Genomic DNA, 20,236 nt, shown 5'->3' on the forward strand with positions numbered 1-20,236 from the left:
CTATTTCTCTCTCTTCTCTGTAAACAATACCCATTCATACATGTCATTGAAGATCCAGTCAATCTTATTATTATTATTATTATTATCATTAAGGATAAACATCAACGAACATAAACCAACATATCTATCCATCTTCATCTTCACAACCCATTTCCCCTTTTTCAATCCATCATCCCAATCATGTTATCCAGATCCTGCTTCAATCTACTCAATCTAGACGATTACTCACGAATCGTCGATCGCCCACGAATCCCCAGAGTCATGACGGTGCCGGGTATCATTTCCGATTTCGATCAAGCAAATGTCGAATCCGATTCCGACGCCGTTTCATCATCAATGTCCGTGGAAAGACGAATCATCGTTGCAAATCAGCTACCTCTCAAATCAAACCGAGACCCAGTTTCCAATAAATGGTCTTTTGTTTGGGATAAGGATGCCTTGGTTTTACAGCTCAAAGATGGGTTTCCATCTGAAGTTGAAATCGTCTACGTTGGATCCCTTAGAGTGGATGTTGAATCCGCGGAGCAAGATGAAGTTTCGCAACTTCTATATGATAAGTTCAGATGCGTTCCTACGTTTTTGCCTGTAGATTTACATAACAAATTCTACCATGGTTTCTGTAAGCATTATCTATGGCCTCTTTTTCATTATATGCTTCCATTAACGCCTACCCATGGGGTTCGATTCGACCGCTCCATGTGGCAGGCTTACGTTTCTGTTAATAAGATATTTGCTGATAAAGTAATGGAGGTGATTAATCCGGATGAGGATTATGTATGGGTACATGATTATCATCTAATGGTATTACCCACATTCTTGAGGAAGAGATTTCACAGAGTTAAACTTGGGTTTTTCTTGCACGTTCCTTTTCCTTCTTCTGAAATCTATAGAACTTTACCTGTTAGGGATGATATTCTTAGGGCGTTCTTGAATTGTGATCTAATTGGGTTCCATACTTTCGATTACGCTAGGCATTTCTTGTCATGTTGTAGTCGAATGTTAGGTTTGGATTACCAATCTAAAAGGGGTTATATTGGGCTTGAGTATTATGGTCGAACTGTCACTATCAAGATCCTCCCTGTTGGTGTTCATATGGGTGAATTAGAATCGGTGATCTCATTGCCTGATACTTTAACGAAAGTTCAAACCTTGAAGGAACGATATGAAGGGAAAATTGTAATGTTGGGTGTTGATGATATGGATGTTTTCAAGGGTATCAGTTTGAAGTTTCTAGCTTTGGGTCAGCTATTGGAAGAACACCCTGAACTTAGAGGGAAAGTGGTTTTAGTTCAGATCATGAACCCGGCCAGAAGCAGCGGGAACGACATTCAAGAAGTTCAAGACGAGATCAACAGAGTTGCTAATGATGTTAACTCAAAATACGCTAAATTTGGTTACGATCCGATCGTGTTTGTTAACGGGCCTGTCTCGACGCAAGACAAAATCGCTTACTACGCAATCTCCGAGTGTTGTGTGGTTAATGCTGTAAGAGATGGGATGAATCTGATGCCCTACACTTACACGGTAAGCAGGCAAGGCCTCGATGACGGATGTGACGGTAGGAGAACCAGCGTGATCATCGTGTCTGAATTCATCGGTTGTTCGCCTTCTCTGAGTGGAGCCATCCGGGTCAATCCTTGGAACATTGATTGCGTGGCGAACGCGATGAATTTGGCTATAAAGATGCCGGAGGCGGAGAAACATCTGAGACACGAGAAACATTACAAGTACATTAGTTCCCACGACGTGGCCTATTGGGCGAGGAGTTTCGACCAAGATCTGGAAAGAGCTTGCCGTGAGCATTACAAGAAGAGATGTTGGGGAATCGGGTTTGGTTTGGGATTCAGGGTCGTGGCATTGGGTCCCAATTTCAGGAAGTTATCGGTTGAGCACATCGTGTCGGCGTATACAAAGGCGAGCAACCGTTTGATCTTATTGGATTACGATGGGACCATGATGGCGGAAGGTTTAGTGGACAAGGCGCCGAATAAGGATGTGATCGAGGTTTTGAATGGTTTGTGCAGTGACACGAAGAACACGGTTTTCATTGTTAGTGGTCGGGGGAAGGATTTGTTAAGCCAGTGGTTTTCTCCGTGCGAGAAACTTGGGATATCGGCGGAACATGGATACTTTACTAGATGGACGGGTGATTGTTGTGGGTGGGAGACTTGTGGTTTGTCGATGGACTTTGATTGGATGAAGATTGCACTTCCGGTAATGGAGCATTATACTGAAGCGACAGACGGGTCGTGTATAGAACAGAAGGAGAGTGCTCTGGTTTGGCACCATGGTGAAGCAGACCCTGATTTCGGTTCTTGGCAGGCTAAGGAGCTTCTAGATCATCTGGAGAGCGTTTTGGCTAATGAACCGGTGGTGGTTAAACGCGGTCAGCATATTGTGGAAGTGAAACCACAGGTAGTTTAGTTTGATAATTGATTTGAATATGGTATAGAAATTTGTTTATATTTGTTTTGTTTATGTTTTTGTTTTGGCTTTGGATGCAGGGTGTGAGTAAAGGAGTGGCCGTTGAGAACGTGATTGGGAAGATGAGTAAAGGAGGAGAAGTGGAAGTGGAAGAAAAGAAATGGTCGCCCGATTTTGTTTTGTGTATAGGAGATGATCGATCGGATGAAGACATGTTTGAGACGATATTGAGTTGCAAGAACTTGCCTGCAAAGGCGGAGGTGTTTGCTTGCACGGTTGGGCAGAAACCGAGCATGGCTAAATACTATTTGGACGATACATTCGACGTTATGAGAATGTTGCAAGGACTCGCGGCTGCGTCTCAACAGCCTTCTAAACCTCCTGCTCTTTTTCAGGTGTCTTTTGAAGGGTCTCTCTGAATCTTCAAAAGAAATGGTTAAAAATTGCTATGCTAATAAGATATATATAATTAGGTACAGTATATAGTTTAGTAATTAGGTTAGTTTAGTTTAGTTGGATGCATCTTAACCTCTACAGATAATATGATATGACAAATCAAACAAACACAGTTTTGTTTTGTACAGGAAACATTTGCATTTTTACATGTTTTATGTCGAAATAATTGTTCAATTTGGTAAAGTGCAACCATTTTTATATATGCAAGGTCTTTATTTAGTTATAGTAAATCAAAACAGGCTACATTTGTGGATTAAATCAAAATAATTATATATAATATATAGAGTCAAGTTAATTAAGTGGTCTAACCAAAAAAGTATTTTAATTGGTCACACCCAAGATTATTCAATTTATTTATTTTAATAAATATAAGATAATCTTTTACAAAAATATAATTATGGAGATCACAAGTATGTAAATAAAATATTATATAAGAGTAGACAGGCCGGACCTGCAATGGTAACATCAAAAGTTAACTCTTAAACAAATATTATATTTATATTTAATAAAACAAACAATTATGGTGTTAAATTATTCACTTTATTTTATTTATTTATAAATATGGTATAAATAATAAATTAATCACGATTTAAAACTGTTAAAGATAAAATAATAAGAAATTTTAAATCTTAATTTGACTAAATTAGAGCCTCAGTTAATAATTCGGTCATATTATATATAATTATTTTAATTTTAGATGCATCATTTTTAAAAAATATATAAAATTAATTAAATAATAATAAGGAAATGAGAAAATAAAGAAATTATATTAATTTATTTTTTTAAATAAATAATTATTTTTATAATTTATAAATATAATATTTTATTATTTATAATATCGTAACATCCAAATTATTATTTTAACCATTTAAGAGTTTACACAATAAAGATAAAATCAAAATTTTATTTAGAATCGTCATTTGTTAAATCAATTTTTTTTTATAAAATTTGAAATTTAAAATCTTAAAAGTTATTCTAATTTAAGATTTTAAAAGTAAACTCGTAGATAAATAATTCAAATCTCGTGAAAAAAATATTTATAATTTCTTTTATATGACCTGTATATGTTAGCATTTCTTAAGACCGGTTTTGGGTGTAATATAAATATTAAAATTGATAATATATTAAGAAAAATATATAACAAGTCACATTTATACAAAATATATAAATGACATGTAAAATGAAATAATCTAATCGGACCAAATCAAGAATTTATATTTAGTCATTTGAATTATCCAGATCTTGTCCCAGCTTCAACACCACACAACACCACACCATACTTAGATTTAAATTATAATAAATCTCCAAAATCAATCTCCCAATTAAATCCATGGTCCAGATCTTCATATACATTTATTTAGTAGTTTTTTATTTCTTATTTCTTAGACCATAAAAAAAAAAATACTTTTTTTAATGTGAATTGAATATGTGGTTATGTGTCATTCTTCAAGCAAAGTTGTAAGAAAAGTAAAAAAAGGGTCTTGTAATAAAAAAAATATATTATTTCCCCTAAATTTGTAATTAGGAACAGAAGTGTATGTAGATTTTTTTTTTCCATAAACACAAAAGATTATTTTATTTTTTATTGCACTATAAACCTTGTATTAAAATTTTAACTATTAGCTCTCATGAAGAAGTCAAACTTACTCAAAAAAAAGAGTAAAGTTTACATTGAAAAATATGCAATTTTATATTTGGTTAAAAGCATGTCAACTTTTGAACCAACCTCCTCTATAAAGGATTTTTTTTTTTCAACCCTAGGTTTTGTTTTTTTCAATCAAGAAACGTGAATATTATTGCATAGACTTTTAGGGTAATGGAGAGAACTTATGAGTAATTTGTTATATGAATGATAATCATTATAAATAAATAACTAAAGGGTTTGTCCATATTATTTTAAATATTATTCGAGAACATTTAAATTCTTAAACTAAATAGTAAAAAAAATGCTAGAAACCAAAAACAAAAACCAACTTATTCTTAACCTTAATTATGAATAAACATATAATTGATATAATTGACTTTGTTAAGAATGTTACAAATTGACATTACATGTGTTTATCGTGTTAATATAATTTCAATCAAATAATGTCATTTCCGTGAATTGGCTCAAAATGTAAACACGGTGTAGAAATGGTCAAGAAAATGATGTGCTTGTTCTTTGTTGTTTTGATTCAGTTCACGTTTCTCATAAAAACAGCTAGGTAGGGTAGGGGAGTTAGCATCCATATTTGACAAATCACATTTGAATTTAATGATAGTTAGAGTTGAGACAAAATACATACAACCGCCCAATAAATGAGGGCAAATTTATGACTTTTCTTCTTCTAGTTGTTCATGAGTACCCCAAATATTTATAATCCTCACCTCAAAGAAGTAAATGTGTAAGGGCCCCCAACCCATGCCGAAGATTGCAACATTTATGTCTCCCCACATTTTAGATATTGATTTTAGGAGTTTTGTTCTCATCTCTATAGATAATATTTTCGATAATTGGTTAAAAATGAACGAATTATGCATCTACATGTGTTACTCATTAGACGATACAATAATTTAAATAGTTGACATATAATCAGCACAAGATTATAATCCAATAGGTCTGAAATAAGAAAACATATCTTGATGAGACATTATGAAAAGAAAGAAAAAATGACAAAGTTGGTCCATTTCATTTTGTTTGTTTTGAAATTAAAGATCACATCAATTGGAAAATGAAAATTATAAATCAATAAACAATGCAATTTGTTGTATACTTTATTATTAATTGATGACAAGAAACAAATTGATAATATACCTATCATATAGTATAATAATATAATTCTTCCCCCCACCATTTGTAAATTGTAAACAAACAAACAAAATAGAACAAACATTCATCTTTTCCCCCCTCCACAAACCATTTTCACATTTCATATTTACAATCTATACTCCAACCGGCCACCCATCAAACATCTGCAGCCACCGCGATTTCCTCCGGCAACCAATCTCTATTGCTTCTCCTTTCGCCGGAATCATCATCCCCGTCGAGTTCAAGTCGAACCACCCAAGCCTCTTCTGATTTCCCAAGAAAAGACATTCGGGGCCTAAGTTTTTCGAAACTCGGGCACAAAACCTTCTCGGCCCACTCGTTTAGGCTAGCCCCGCCAAGCCATATCCCCCCGAGAACCTTCTCGAGAGCGGAATCTTCCACTTCAATTGTGACATTCTTCTCAAATATCGCATCGGAGAATTTCTCCACGATTGTTGTCTTGATTTCTCTCCGAATCATTTCGAATTCCATGGGCTTGAAAACAATAGTGTCATCCACGTGGACAGCCAGCTCACGAGGCACTGATGTGATGATGAATTGCCTTGTTTCTACACCGGTCTCCGTTTCATGTTCGATAGTTACATCGCTCGAATTGTAGGATCCGTCGGTCCTATCATCCTCACCATCTGCCAACAAATTAAGATCAAACGACACGCCATGAGAAACACCCGTTTGTTTCTTCGGATTCCCCATTCCGTCGAGCCAGCTGGCCCGACGCTTGAACCTCTTCTCCGCGACAGAAAGCTTCAACTGCCAATTCCCTCCAGCTAACGAACTAAACCTACTTTCGTCATGATCAACAACGTTCCTCATATTATCTGCCTTGACCGTGAGAATGAAAACAACGTTTCCCAGACTAATTTCGCGACCGTGAGAATCCGTAAGCCGCCCTCTTTCCATGGCTCGTTTAATACTCCCGCGAATAACCATATCCGCCTCGTCCACATCCTCCAACATTATAACCGAAAACGGGTCCATTCTAACCGCCTCCGCTATTCTATTCAAAGCGGTTTTACCACGGGTCAAATCACCATCTCGTCTAGACCCTAAACTTAATACAACCAGGCTAGAACCGCATACTTGATCGGCAACAACTGATGCCATCTTCCTCTTGGAAACCTTATCTGGACCGGTAAATAACAACCATATATCACCTTTCGAAGATGAGCCTCGTTTTTTTCCATTACCCATTCTACAACGGGTTATGGCAGTCGCTAAAGATGATGCCGCCTCTGGCTGCCACCAAGCCTTCTCCGTTAAGCCCTTTAGAAGCTTCTTAAACGTGTCGGTATCTGCTGCTTTAGAAAACTTCTCGGCTTGCAATTCGTGGATTTTCACTATTGGTGCCGGTTCAGATGAGATACAGGACAAAAAGTCTTTTATTTGTTCTGTTTGAGTCGTTTTCTCGAGGTTTTCTGTCTGGCCAAGAGCAAGATTTGTCCTAACAGGGCTAACCGCCTTAGGCTGCAAGTTTGGATTATACAAGCCAAGACCATAATTCTTCTGCACCTGCACAGATTATTAAATAATTTGATAAGTCATAAGATCAATGGTTTTTACCTAGATCAGCAAGAGAATTCAAGAAAAAGAAATCTACCCGAGTTGGAATGTTATCGGTTTTAGCACATTGCAACCATTGAGGCAACCGAGATCTAGCTGCCTCTGAATTCATGTTATCAGAGGAAGATGATTCTGCTGTTTTTAAAGGTGGGTTAATAGATTCAATGGACCTGTTAAGAATCCCAATGTTTCCAGCTGATCTGGAGATTTAAAAAAATGAAACTTTCTTCATATCATAACAAAAACATAACAAAAAGGCAGATAAAGAATGTTTAGTCAATATGTATGAAACATGATGATACCTTTGGAACATTCCATGAACAGAATGAGGAGATCTAGCTGTAATGGGCAAAGCCTGCAAATCCCAGTCATTCTCCATTGAAGGATGATAAACTTGGCATCTTAAATAAGTCTCACAACTAGCAGTCCCGATTAACCAAACCCTTTCTGGAAACCTCGACAAAATCTTCCCCATCTCGACCACAGCCGTTCTTCCTGTCTCACAGACAACTCGCACCATAGGCTGTTCCACCAGCCACTTCAGATCACACAAATCAATCACAATGCTCGTTCCTAATCCCCCTTTAATCAACCGAGCTTCAATTTCATCTCCAAATTCAGAAATAGTCTTCTCCTTCCTTAGTACCATTACTTGAGCGTTCTTTAATGAGGCTTCTGTCACTTCTCCTTTCTCAATCCTTCTTATCACCTCCTTCATCACTGATCCTGGCTCTGATTCACCGACTAGGATTGGGTTTCTCTTCTTGCTTCTAACCATTATGTCGATCACCTTCTTCACCTCCTCAGTTCTCTGTTGTAATGGATTCCCCTGTTGTAACAGGGGATTCATGTACAGATTCCTATTGCCATTGGGTAATACAGGTGATGGAATCGGGGTTTGTCTGAACATTCTTCCAATTGGGGTAGAATTGATTGTTGTTCTTGTTGTTGTTGACGATTGAGAATTCATTGATTGTTGTTGTTCAATTATGGCTTTGACTGCAGGGCTTGAGAAGCTAGCCTCACGCATGACACGGCTAACACTAGGGTCATCCAGGATCGAGATAATCAGTTGTTCAAGCTCAACCTTAACAGCTAACAAAGGTTGTTGTTGCTGCTCAGGACATCCCCTCCTTTGATGGGCTTGAGACCGTTTAAGTGCAGCCATGAGTGCATTTGAAATAGGGGGTTCAGTACCTACAGCCATGTTTTGTGCAGTGGGTAGACGATCAAGGGCGACACTGAAACAAAGCTCTAGGGCACGACACTGAAGAGGGTGAGACGAGTTTGGATGAGAACGGATACATGCCTGACGGAGGAACCCAGAAGGTGAAGCGAGTAAAGTAGCCGCCACATGAAGCGGCGTCGTCTGGCCGTGGATACGGCGAGTAGCCTCCGCGATTGAATGATTCAAGACGTTTGCCGCTTCTGGCGTTAACGTCTGGTGGATAGTACTAAGGCCGGCTCTCATCGCTTGTAGATTGTGGGTTGAATGAAAAATTGATCTAAATTCAAAGGAAACACAGAAAAATGGCTTCTTTTTAGAGAGAAGATGTTAAAAAGTTCATTTCTGGTTCTTCCTCTTCTTGGCCTTAAAAAGATTTGTGCAAATTGAAGATGAAAATGAAAGATCTTGATCCCTCCTCCACACAAAATCCCTTCTTCTTCTTCTCTCTATGATAGATGACGATAAGCCCACAGTCTCTTTCTCATAATAATATGAAAAACCCAAAAATAAATATTAATAAAAATCAAATCTTTCCGGGTATAAGAAGAAGAAGAAAAAGGAACAAGGAAGAAGAAGAAGATTACTGCAATTTCAGGTTATTTACTTTTTTATCCAATTATTTACTTTAACTGATGGATATAATAGTATATTAACTTTTAATTATTTTAATCAAAAAAGTTTATTTTAATATTTATTTATTTATATATTTATATATTTATAGAAAGATATAACAATAGAAACAAAAGTAATGATGATCTTCCTGTCACCCTTTTTACTTTATTTTCTCTTCCTTTTGTAACGCACGCTCTTTCTTACCTTTTACTCATTTATTTATATATTTAAATAGTATTTTATTTTATTTAAATAACTTTAATTAAATGAATTTTATGATATTGTTAATTAAGTCAACAAGTCCAATAAAATCATGACCAAAGTATTTTAATTTTAAATGAAATATATATATATATGGATTGTGACTAAAGAAAGACATTTTGAAGTATAATGATTCATAGTGTGTATTCCTTTAACTTAAAAAATGCTCATAAAAATTCATCATTTCCTTTTATAACTCATTCTACAAACTTTTGGCTTCTTTTCCATATTTTTACTTCAACTAAAGTATACACTCATCTTTGAGTTCATTTGTCTATTAATAATACACACGGATGATGAAATGAAAATTTTATTAGGACTTATTTGATCTAGGGTTTTTAGGGATTTTTGAAAAAATTGTGTTTGATAAAAAAAAAATATTATTTTGGATTTTTTTGAGATACTTTAATCAAATATCATTTTATATTTAAAAATTAATTTTAATAAAAGTAAAATAAGAGTGTTTTTATATTTTCATTAATAAATTAAATGATTTGATGATTATAATAATAATAATGATAGATTTAAAAGCTAAAAAAAACTTTGATCAAAATAATGTTAGGTGCTTGTTTGAATTTTTTTAAAACTCTTATTTGATTAAAAAATAAAAGAAATAGATTATTTAGATTTTTAATTAGTTAATTATTAAAATAACTTTTGATATTTAAAATTTAATTTGTAAAAAAAAAGTAAGAATATTTTAATATTTTAATTAATGAAATAAGTGCTTTGTTAGTTGTGATAAATAAATTAATAAAAAACTCTTTAAAAAATCATATCTAATTTTAATTTGTAAAATAAAGTAAGAATATTTTAATGTTTTAATTAATAATATAAGTGTTTTTAATGGTTGTGATAAAAAAAATTATAAAAGTAATAATAAAAAATTCTTAAAAATTCATATATAACTTTAATTTGTAAAAAAGTAAAAATATTTTAATATTTTAATTAATGAAATAAATGTTTGAATGGCTGTGATAAAAGTTTTTTATAAAATAAAATTAATATAAAATTCTTAAAAATTCATATTTAACTTTAATTGGTAAAAAAAATAAAAATATTTTAATTAATGAAATAAGTGTTTTAATAGTTGTGATAAAAAAAATTATAAATAATTAATAAGAAAACTTTTACAAAATTATATCTAACTTTAATTTTTAGAAGAAAGTAAAAATATTTTAATTAATAAAATAAATACTTTAATGGTTGTGATAAAAGTTATTTTTATAAAAAAATAAAATTAATAAAAAAAGCTTTTAAAAATTTATATCTAACTTTAATATTAGTAAAAAAAAGTAAGAATATTTTAATTAATAAAATAAGGTGTTTGAATGGTTGTGATAAAAGTTTTTTTATAAAAAAAAATAATAATAAATTCTTAAAAATTCATATCTAATTTTAATTTGTAAAACAAAAGTATGAATAAAACAAGTGTTTTAATGGTTGTGATAAAAGTTTTTAATAAAAATTTCTTAAAAATTCATATTTAACTTCAATTTGTAAAAATAAATGATAAAATATTTTAATATTTTAATTTAAAAAATAAGTGCTTTATAGTTGTTTTTTTAATAATAATTTTAAAAATTCATATCTAAAACTATTAGACCACATGCATAAGTTGTGTTTAGTCTAATTGCCATCAATATTTTGTTGACCAACAAGATGATGTTTAATTTCTTTAAATGTCTAATTGATGGAATATATATTCCAATAATTGGTCTCAAAATTGAATTATTGTCATTTTATTTTATTTGATGTTTGTGAAAATATCTCTAACCATTTTATCTATGACTCTATGTCACTAAACTAAGAAAATTGATTACTCCAAAATTGATTTTCAAAAAGGGAAATATATGTATAATGCAGACCATGAAAGTCAAAAGTTTAAGTAAATTAGGAATAGAAAAAAAAAAATCACTAGCTAATTGTAGGAGGAAATATTTGAAAAATATTGAAAGTATTTGGTTTGGTAGTTTCTTAATTGTAGTCAAAGCAAGTAGCTAGACTGAAATATTTTATAAGATTTTTTTTTTTTAAATCTGCAATATCATTTATTTTAGAGGTGTCATTTTATAAATAAATTTATTGCATCCAAAAATAAATAATAGATTACAAAGATTGAAACAATAAAAAAAAATTAAGTATGATTTGAATGGATAAAGAAAGAACCGCTATATAACTCATTAAAATATATCTTAAAAAAATATAAAAAAAAAAACCAACTTAAGCAAAATTGATACTTTCATAAAATTGAACCAACCAAAACCCACAAAATATAACTATTCTATATCAAAATAATATCAAATCAAATTGTGAAATTTGTAGTATAAATTAATGGATCATAATCCATCTTCTAAATGAACTTTTATATTTCAGGGTCACATTTTATTTACCAAATAAGAAATAATTTATTTTTAAATAAATTGACGAAATTTAATTTGATACTATATAGAAATAAATAAATAAATAAATAAATAAATCCCACCTTTTAAATTTCATATTCAAAGAGATCTAAAAAAACTTATTGCTCAAATTTGTATTTCTAACCCTATTTTTTAACTTGTACTTTTATTTATATATATTATATTTATTCTCCTAATTTATAATTCTCAAACCCATTTATACACCTTTTGTAGGTGCTTTTCTTTTAATATGTTCTTATAGAATGACTATGAATATCATCATCAAGCAATAAAGATGATGATTATATAATTAAACAAATGATTAAACACTAATCATCCAAGCAAAAGATGGCAGACCCATTATTGTACTGGATATGATTTGATAATTCCTTTCTAGAATAATGTAATACTATAACAAAGCATTTTCATTTAATCGTGCTAACTTTTATTTTTATAACCAAAATTATGATTATAAAAAGATAATATTCATATTCTAGCTAAGTTGTGCCTCCATAAATTAGTACTTGTTGTTCTTTCTAAGTTTGAAGGACATGCAAGTTTAATCAAAGCATCTAAAAGAGGGACATAAATTCTTTAGAGTGGGGGCATTTTTCTAAAAGTCACTTTTTCTTAATTTTTTTTATTTTTATTTTTATTTCTCATGACCACCAATAGTGTGGGAACTTGGTCTAATTGCACTTATTAACCAACAATATATTTTAAGTTTATTTTTAATTTAATTCACTTTTTATTTTTCTAATTTTTAAAAAAAGAGGTAAAAACTCATATCATCTTCCCAAATTTTTTTAAGCTCACCCTAACTCTAAATTTATGGATCCGTTCATGTTTAACACAATAAAACGTAGATAAACAAAACTTTATCATCCATATTTTAAAGATCGACTATAGTGATAGTAATACTAATAATCTAGCCAGGATATATTGCTCGATGAGAATTTATGATTGACATATTGTATAAATTTACTTAAAATAATTAATATATTATGATTGATCACTTTATTAAACTTGATCAGTATGTATAAATTTTCCTAAAATAATTAATATATTGTGTATATATACCCACCCACCCCCTTAAGATAAATTCATACTGCATGGGTAATATATATATTATAATATATGCATGCAGCCCACTTTCCATCTATATTATTAAATGCTTCCACTAATTTCCATAAAGCTTCTATCTCCTTATTATATATTCAACTCATTCTTCTCATAGACCAAAAATTTTTGAATTCAATTTTAACTTAATTAAAACATCATAATTTAATAATTTAAGTGAGAGTTGTGACATTAGAGAGTTAAGTTGAAATTTTGATTGTAGAATAATTTGTTTTTTTAGCTTATTTGAATATAAATATTTAAAGAAATTGCAGAAAAAAAGGTGAAGTATATGCTGGAGTAGGTAAAGATTCAATGGCTAGGACCTGTCCTGAATTAATGTTGCTTAGTAAATGCTTTGCTACATTTCTAAATTCATTCTCCATAGTAGAGATAACAATAGGTAGTTCGGGGCGGGAAATGTATTTATCATCACCGTCCTATTTTTATTTCGATAATTTTTTTACTACTATTCCCATCCCATTTAGTTTCGGAAATTATCCGCGGGGCACCGTTTATATCATATTCTCACAAATAAATAATTTTTTTTATATAAACATATTTTTTAATATAATATATATAGTGTAATATGTTATAAAATTATATTGTTAGAATAAACTTAAAACTCTTATAAAATATAATAAAAAAATAAAAATATTGTTGATCTTATATATTTAATTATGTTTTTAATATTTTGGGCATAATCGGGGTGAAATCAAGGCGAGAGACACAAATACCATCCCTGGTCAACAAACAGTTAAACCGGGGATAAAACTACCCCAAACGAGGTAAATCGGTTCGGTTACAGTGGGGCGATTTCAAATTGTCATCCCTTTGTAATTAATTAAATTATATGTTACATTGATTAACAAATTCTTAATTAATATCCAATTTCATTATAATTTAAATATTATTATTTTTATATAAATCTTGAAATTAGACCAGCAATAATCTTAGAAGAGAAATGATGTAGACAACGAAAATAAAATCACGAATCCGACGTGGTCTAACACATTTGTATTAGAAAAAAAACAAATTTATGTCAAAAAAAAGTTAATAACAAATTAAAAAAAAACACATTTTTGTCCAAAATTTGTTATCCCGAGCATGATAATTTTTAAAATTTATTATTATTATTTTTTAGTATAACTTTTTTTATTTCTCTTTCTTGTACAAGTGATAGAATACGTCAGGTTCATGAAAATATTGATTTCGTTCCCAACTTCGTTATATACCTAAATATTAATTCCACCATTCATTATTAAATTAGGATTTAGGAAACTGATGTATATATATATTTTTTTTTTTAAAAAGAAGGAATCTCTAAGTCTCAACATCAATGAAGAATAGTGTTTTGTTTGATACTTACATTAGAAAAAGGGTGTAAAAAGGAGAGGGGTCCATTGAATGAAGTCACATTACATTCACATGAGGATGGGGCAGGTGACAGTTTGGTTTCTTTTTGTTTTCACCCTGTTTGGCTTATTTGTTAATTAATTAGTACTAAAGATTATATAATTTGAACCCAGTATTCCAAACAAGCCCTTATTATTAGTGCAGAACCAAAAGTTCTGAGCGATATGAAACACACGCACGTGTATATTTTTCATTTTAAACTTTTAAGAATAATTTACTCAAATTTATTTATTAAGTGATGATGAAATTCTTTTACCTAATACTATCATTTAAGGGTCCTTAAGGGTGGGATATTTCAAAACATTTTCAAATATAATGACCTAAATAAATAATAAATGAGGATAGTATAAAAAAATTCAAAAATAATCTAAGGGGTTATTTATTAATTTATCTATATTTTTGTCATTTGTTTTGGACAAAGGGAGTAAATTATTTTGGGCTAGTTCGTGGGAGATATGGGCCTGTGGCTTGTGGTAGTGGGCTAGTTCGTATTAGTTATGAGCCTGTAAATCATGGGCTTCCTATTTGGACTTCAACTTTTAATAATATTTTATAAAATAGTTTTTATCGTTGATGCTAGTTAAAAAATTGTCACATTTTTAATTAGGACGACAAATGAGTCAAACTTAGCTCAAGCCAGCTCGAATTTGAGCTAGGCTTGATTAAGTATTCATTAATTTGACTCGAACTCGAGTTTGAACGAGTTTATAAATTTGAGTTCAACTCAATATTTAAACTAAAATTAAATTTTCAAATATTTTTAAAGAAAAATATTTATTTTAAATTTTAATATTATAATAAATAAAAAAGTATATTATTTATTATCAAGCTCGAAAAATTCTACAAGCCATCTAACAAGTATTATATGAGTTCGAAGTCAACTCGAATATTACTGAAACTTGATAAAAGTCAAACTCAAGTAAAGTTTTAACCGAGCGGTTCGCGAGTAGGTCATAAGCAACTTTTTGCATCCCTATCATGAGCGTAGTCCTAATAACCTATCAAAATTCAGGGACGAATATGGATATGTGTTAGTGTTGTTGTGGTGAACTAAAGTTCAACTTGAAGAAAAATATATATATTATTTTTCGCTAAAAATGTGATATAATTCCAAAATTTTCTAATTTTTAAAATTTAATTCATTATTTATTTTTCTAATTATCAAAAATAAGTAAAAGTCTACGTTATTTACCCGTTCATTCTTAATTTTTTCCCCAAAAAAATTAAGTCCACCACAAAAAATTTCAAACCCACCCATACTTTAATTTTTGATCCGATATTATATCATTTATAATGTTATTATTATAACAATTTTTTTTATGTTTTTTCTAAAAAATATTGAACTCAACAATTTATTAGAAAACGTGTTTATATTTTATATATTTTTTCATTTAATTATTTAATATTTTTCTTATACTATTCTTATTATTTTTAATTTAAATGAATCAGTTAAAAAAGATTAAATGCCCATTACTTTATTTTTATATTATTTTAAAAATACAAATTGCTTTTTCCATCCCTCCCATATTTTCGCCCTCATCCCACTCCTTAATTAACTCAAAAATTACTTATTTATCCTTATTAATTTTATATATTTACCTTTCATCTTATTTATTTTACTTATTTTATTTTATTTAATTATTAAGTTTTTTTTTATTGTGAAATATAATTAATTAATTAATTTTTAATATTTTTTTCTATTTAAAAGATAAAAAATCTAAAAGATATATAATTAATTTTAAATATTATATATTAATAATAAAATTATAATAAATTAATTAAAATAAAATAATAATTTTATATAAAATAAATATTTTAAAAAGTTAAATATGAAATATTTTAATAAAAAATATTATTAAAAATATTATGCAAATGTTATCATTTATATTATTAAGTAAAACATTATATTTAATTTGTCTAATTATTAATATATAATATATTAAAGACTTTATTTATTTATTGGTTAAATAATTTTATTTATAAAAAAATGATTTTATAAGTATTTTAATATATATATATATAACTAATATAATAAAATATTAAATATTTATATTTTATTAAATTTATATTTTATTAAATTAGTACACATTTCAATATTTAATATATTTTAAATAATTATAATATAAAAATAATAATATTTTGTATTTTTAATTAAATAAATAAAGTTAAAAAAATATATTAAAAATTAATTAATTAATTATATTTAATAAAAAAACTTAATAATTAAATAAAATAAAATAAGTAAATAAAATAAAATAAGAAAGGTAAATATATAAAAATGATAGGGATAAATAAATAATTTGGGAGTTAATTTAGAAGTGATGACAGGGGAAAAAACACCTCCCTTTACAAATATAAGTTTAATTTTTTTAAAAAAAAAATATATATATATATTAAAATTGCTATAAATAATTTAAACAAATATATTAAAACATGACATAAAAAAATAGTTATTTAATAAGTTATTAAAGAGAGATTAAAATAAGGTAATAACTAATTTACTTATATTATAAAATAAAAATAATTTGCATTTTTTTAACCTAAAAGAAAGATCAGATTAAAGTAATCATTTACAATTGGCCTCTTTGCCTTCCAAAATGGTATACATGTAATCGGATCAATGATTCCGGCAAACCATAAAATTACCGGCGTTTATTTGCCGGCGCCAATTTCAACTCGTTTGAAACATTCCGGCGATCTTGATCGCCGGTCTCATTTGATCAGTCAGACCCACTAAACTGTATTGAAAATCTCTAACAAGGCATTCATTCATTCATTCAACCCATTTTCTATCTATCCACGACTTTGTATTATTTATATCCGCAATCCCCACTTGTTTCGTTCAAATGCGCGTAAAACTCTGAATCTGAAAACCCATTTGCATCGGGACAGGACATTTGAAAAGGATTTAGGGTCCGGGAGAGAAGGTGGTGGTGGTGGAGGAGGAGGATATAGGCACGCGGGCGGAGTTATGGATTCACCGCCGGGCTCGGATATTGTTCGGACCACGGCTCGATCATCCGTAATTGATTCTATAATGAGTTGCACGCTTGCCGCTCTTCGTATTAATAAAGAGGATCTCAAGCGAAGAATCACCATTCCCACGTATCTCCGTTATGCTATCAATGAAGCCATTGATTTGAAAGACATCTCCGCCGGTGATCGTCATGACCCATATTCTTATGCCACCTCCTGCGATCCCCAAAATCCATGCGAATGCCCCCTTGTTGTCTTTATTAATTCCAAAAGCGGGGGCCGACATGGTCCGGAATTGATAGAACGGCTACAGGAATTGATGGGCGAAGAACAGGCATTCATTCATTCATTTTTTGTATCAATGAGTCAATAATGTCATTTCAATTCATGGGTATTTACTATTTACACCATTGTTTTGTTCCAGATTTTTGATCTTCAGTTTGTGAAACCTCAAGATTTTGTGCAATATGGGTTGGGTTGCCTGGAGAAATTGGCTGATGATGGGGATTCCTGTGCTAAGGAGATTCGTGAGAAGCTTAGAGTTGTGGTCGCCGGAGGTGATGGTACAGTTGGATGGATTCTGGGTTGCCTGAGTGTTCTTTACCAAGAAAAGAGAGAGCCAGTTCCTCCAACAGCAATTATTCCTCTTGGTACAGGAAATGATTTATCCAGGAGCTTTTGCTGGGTATGAATTACTTTCACACTGTTACACTAATTGTATCATCATTAATTCATCATCTACTATTGTTGATATGTTCTTTCTCATAACAGGGTGGTTCATTTCCTTTTAACTGGAAAGCATCTGTCAAAACAACCCTTAACAAAACATGCTATGGTTCACTTAGGCATCTGGATAGGTAAACAAAACACCTTTCACTCTTGTGGTTCAATGTTTTCAAGCATTGTCCAATTGATCTAGTTTCTGTAAAAAATACTCTGCATTTGTATATAGCTGGAAACTTTCTATATTAATGCCTGCTGAAGACCTTGAGAATCGACCTCACTCATTGAAGTCCATGGAGGAATATACCATTTATGATGAAGTAAGTTTAATTTTCATCATTCCTTGTTTTTTATTTCATCGCTTCTGCACCGTTGTTATGAATATTAAAGTGACAAACCGTCAAAGTTTATTGACAATAACAGAGGGTAGTGTAGAATTGCACAAGTGTCATTTGAATATTGTTCTTTTCATATTGATGGGGTTATGCAGGCACTGGATATTGGAGAATCGGGTGTTAAAATGTCCCACTACGAAGGAGTGTTTTATAATTACTTCAGCATAGGTATATTTTACTCTTTGTTTCCATTTTCCTATTATATGACGCCTTGAATTATCTAGCAATTGGTCATTTGTAGGAATGGATGCCCAAGTAGCTTATGGGTTCCATCAATTACGGAATGGAAAGCCTTACCTTGCACAAGGTCCTATATCCAACAAGGTCATAAATTTTCTGAACCCTATAATGAGTACATTGCCATATCTTTGCTCTCATATTTTACAGTACTAAACTTGACCTTGTGTGTTTACAGTTGATCTATTCTGGATATAGCTGTAAACAAGGTTGGTTCTTCACCCAATGCATGAATGATCCGAATTTAAGGTTAGAACTTGACTCACCATAATCAATCATCTCTTCTTCATCTAATTAATGGTACAATATAATTGCAGGGGACTTAGGAACATTTTACGGATGTTCATCAAGAAAGATAGTTGCTCTGAGTGGAAACATATTAAAGTCCCTTCTAGGTAAATGGATGCTTAAGGAATAACATGTACACAGTTGTGGCTTTAATAGTGTCTGATAGTAAATTAAAGTCATTAATTATGATACACAATTTATAGTGTCAGGTCAATAGTTGTCTTAAATCTGAACAACTATGCGAGTGGAAGAAACCCATGGGGTAATATGAAGCCAGAGTACATGGAGAAGGTATGTATATATATATGGTCAAATTACTTAATTTTGAGGTAGGTTTGAATTGTCACACATATATATATATATATATGTGGTTGTTTTCAGAAAGGATTTGTCGAGCCTAGTGTTGAAGATGGTCTGCTAGAGATCTTTGGACTGAAACATGGATGGCATGCTTCCTTTGTTATGTCAGAAGCAATTTCTGCTAAACACCTTGCTCAGGTAAGTATGCACATATGACTTAACAAACATGAAGTTCAAGTCTTGTTTTTGTTTATTTGTATTATGCTGTGCAGGCTGCAGAGGTACGATTTGAGTTTAGAGGTGGAGAATGGGATGAAGCTTTCGTACAAATGGATGGAGAACCATGGAAGCAGCCCCTGTGCGAAGAATATTCAACATTTGTCGACATTAAAAGGGTACCATTTCAGTCACTTATGGTCGACGGATGCACATAATCATTTTCATTTATTATCAATCACTCTAATTTTTATCCTAATTCGTATGTATATATACATGTCTCATATATACACGGCCTCTAACTAAACTACTTGTAAGATTGTTGTATCAAGAAACTTGCCTCAAACATAAATGGAATCAACTCTTTCACTAGCATTGGGTGTTCCACTAGCTTATATTTCATTTAGTGATTATGATCATTAAGTATGAGCAACTTGACAACTTGGCAACTTGGTCAGGTTGAGTTGTAAAATCAAAGTTTATAGTGAAGAAAACACAAGTGATGATAGTTTGATGACAAAAAGAAGAGGGTTTAATGTAAAGGTAAGCTAGTTTGGTACTATTACAAAAGTTGGGTTGGGTTGGGTTGGGTTGGGTTGGGTTGGGTTATCCACTAAATTAGGTTAAAGGTTGGGCTATTTGTATACATATGAAACAGTGAGTAGAAGAAAGCTTGGCATTTGGCTGTGTGAGACAGTGACCGGAGTAGACTAGACGTTCAGGTGGGGAATAATTGTTTCAATTGAATTATTCTCATATGAATGAATGATTGTTTGTCTGTTTGTCTGTCTGATTCAGAAACCAGCCAAGCCAG

General features: G+C 31.0%; 3 protein-coding genes across 3 annotated transcripts; 2 read left to right on the forward strand and 1 right to left on the reverse strand.

The window, feature by feature from the left end:
* On the forward strand, positions 1-3,063 carry LOC124911737 (probable alpha,alpha-trehalose-phosphate synthase [UDP-forming] 11). Its single transcript, XM_047452245.1, has 2 exons — positions 1-2,415; positions 2,505-3,063. Exons 1-2 carry the CDS (start codon positions 181-183, stop codon positions 2,841-2,843), a joined length of 2,574 nt encoding a protein of 857 aa, XP_047308201.1. The 5' UTR covers positions 1-180; the 3' UTR covers positions 2,844-3,063.
* A 2,573-nt stretch (positions 3,064-5,636) lies between these two features.
* Positions 5,637-8,901, reverse strand: LOC124911462 (protein SUPPRESSOR OF MAX2 1-like). The gene is made up of 3 exons (XM_047451947.1): positions 7,552-8,901; positions 7,287-7,449; positions 5,637-7,198 (listed from the first exon to the last, which is right to left on the reverse strand). The coding sequence occupies exons 1-3, from the start codon at positions 8,718-8,720 to the stop codon at positions 5,825-5,827; spliced, it is 2,706 nt and encodes a 901-aa protein (XP_047307903.1). The 5' UTR covers positions 8,721-8,901; the 3' UTR covers positions 5,637-5,824.
* Positions 8,902-16,900: 7,999 nt separating this feature from the next.
* LOC124912078 (diacylglycerol kinase 7-like) lies at positions 16,901-19,794 on the forward strand. The gene is made up of 11 exons (XM_047452637.1): positions 16,901-17,597; positions 17,688-17,948; positions 18,035-18,120; positions 18,216-18,306; positions 18,477-18,549; positions 18,623-18,705; positions 18,797-18,867; positions 18,936-19,013; positions 19,110-19,197; positions 19,288-19,404; positions 19,479-19,794. The coding sequence occupies exons 1-11, from the start codon at positions 17,259-17,261 to the stop codon at positions 19,638-19,640; spliced, it is 1,449 nt and encodes a 482-aa protein (XP_047308593.1). The 5' UTR covers positions 16,901-17,258; the 3' UTR covers positions 19,641-19,794.
* Positions 19,795-20,236: the final 442 nt, after the last annotated feature.

The sequence above is a fragment of the Impatiens glandulifera genome, chromosome 8 (assembly GCF_907164915.1).
Source record: "Impatiens glandulifera chromosome 8, dImpGla2.1, whole genome shotgun sequence".
NCBI lineage: Eukaryota > Viridiplantae > Streptophyta > Magnoliopsida > Ericales > Balsaminaceae > Impatiens > Impatiens glandulifera.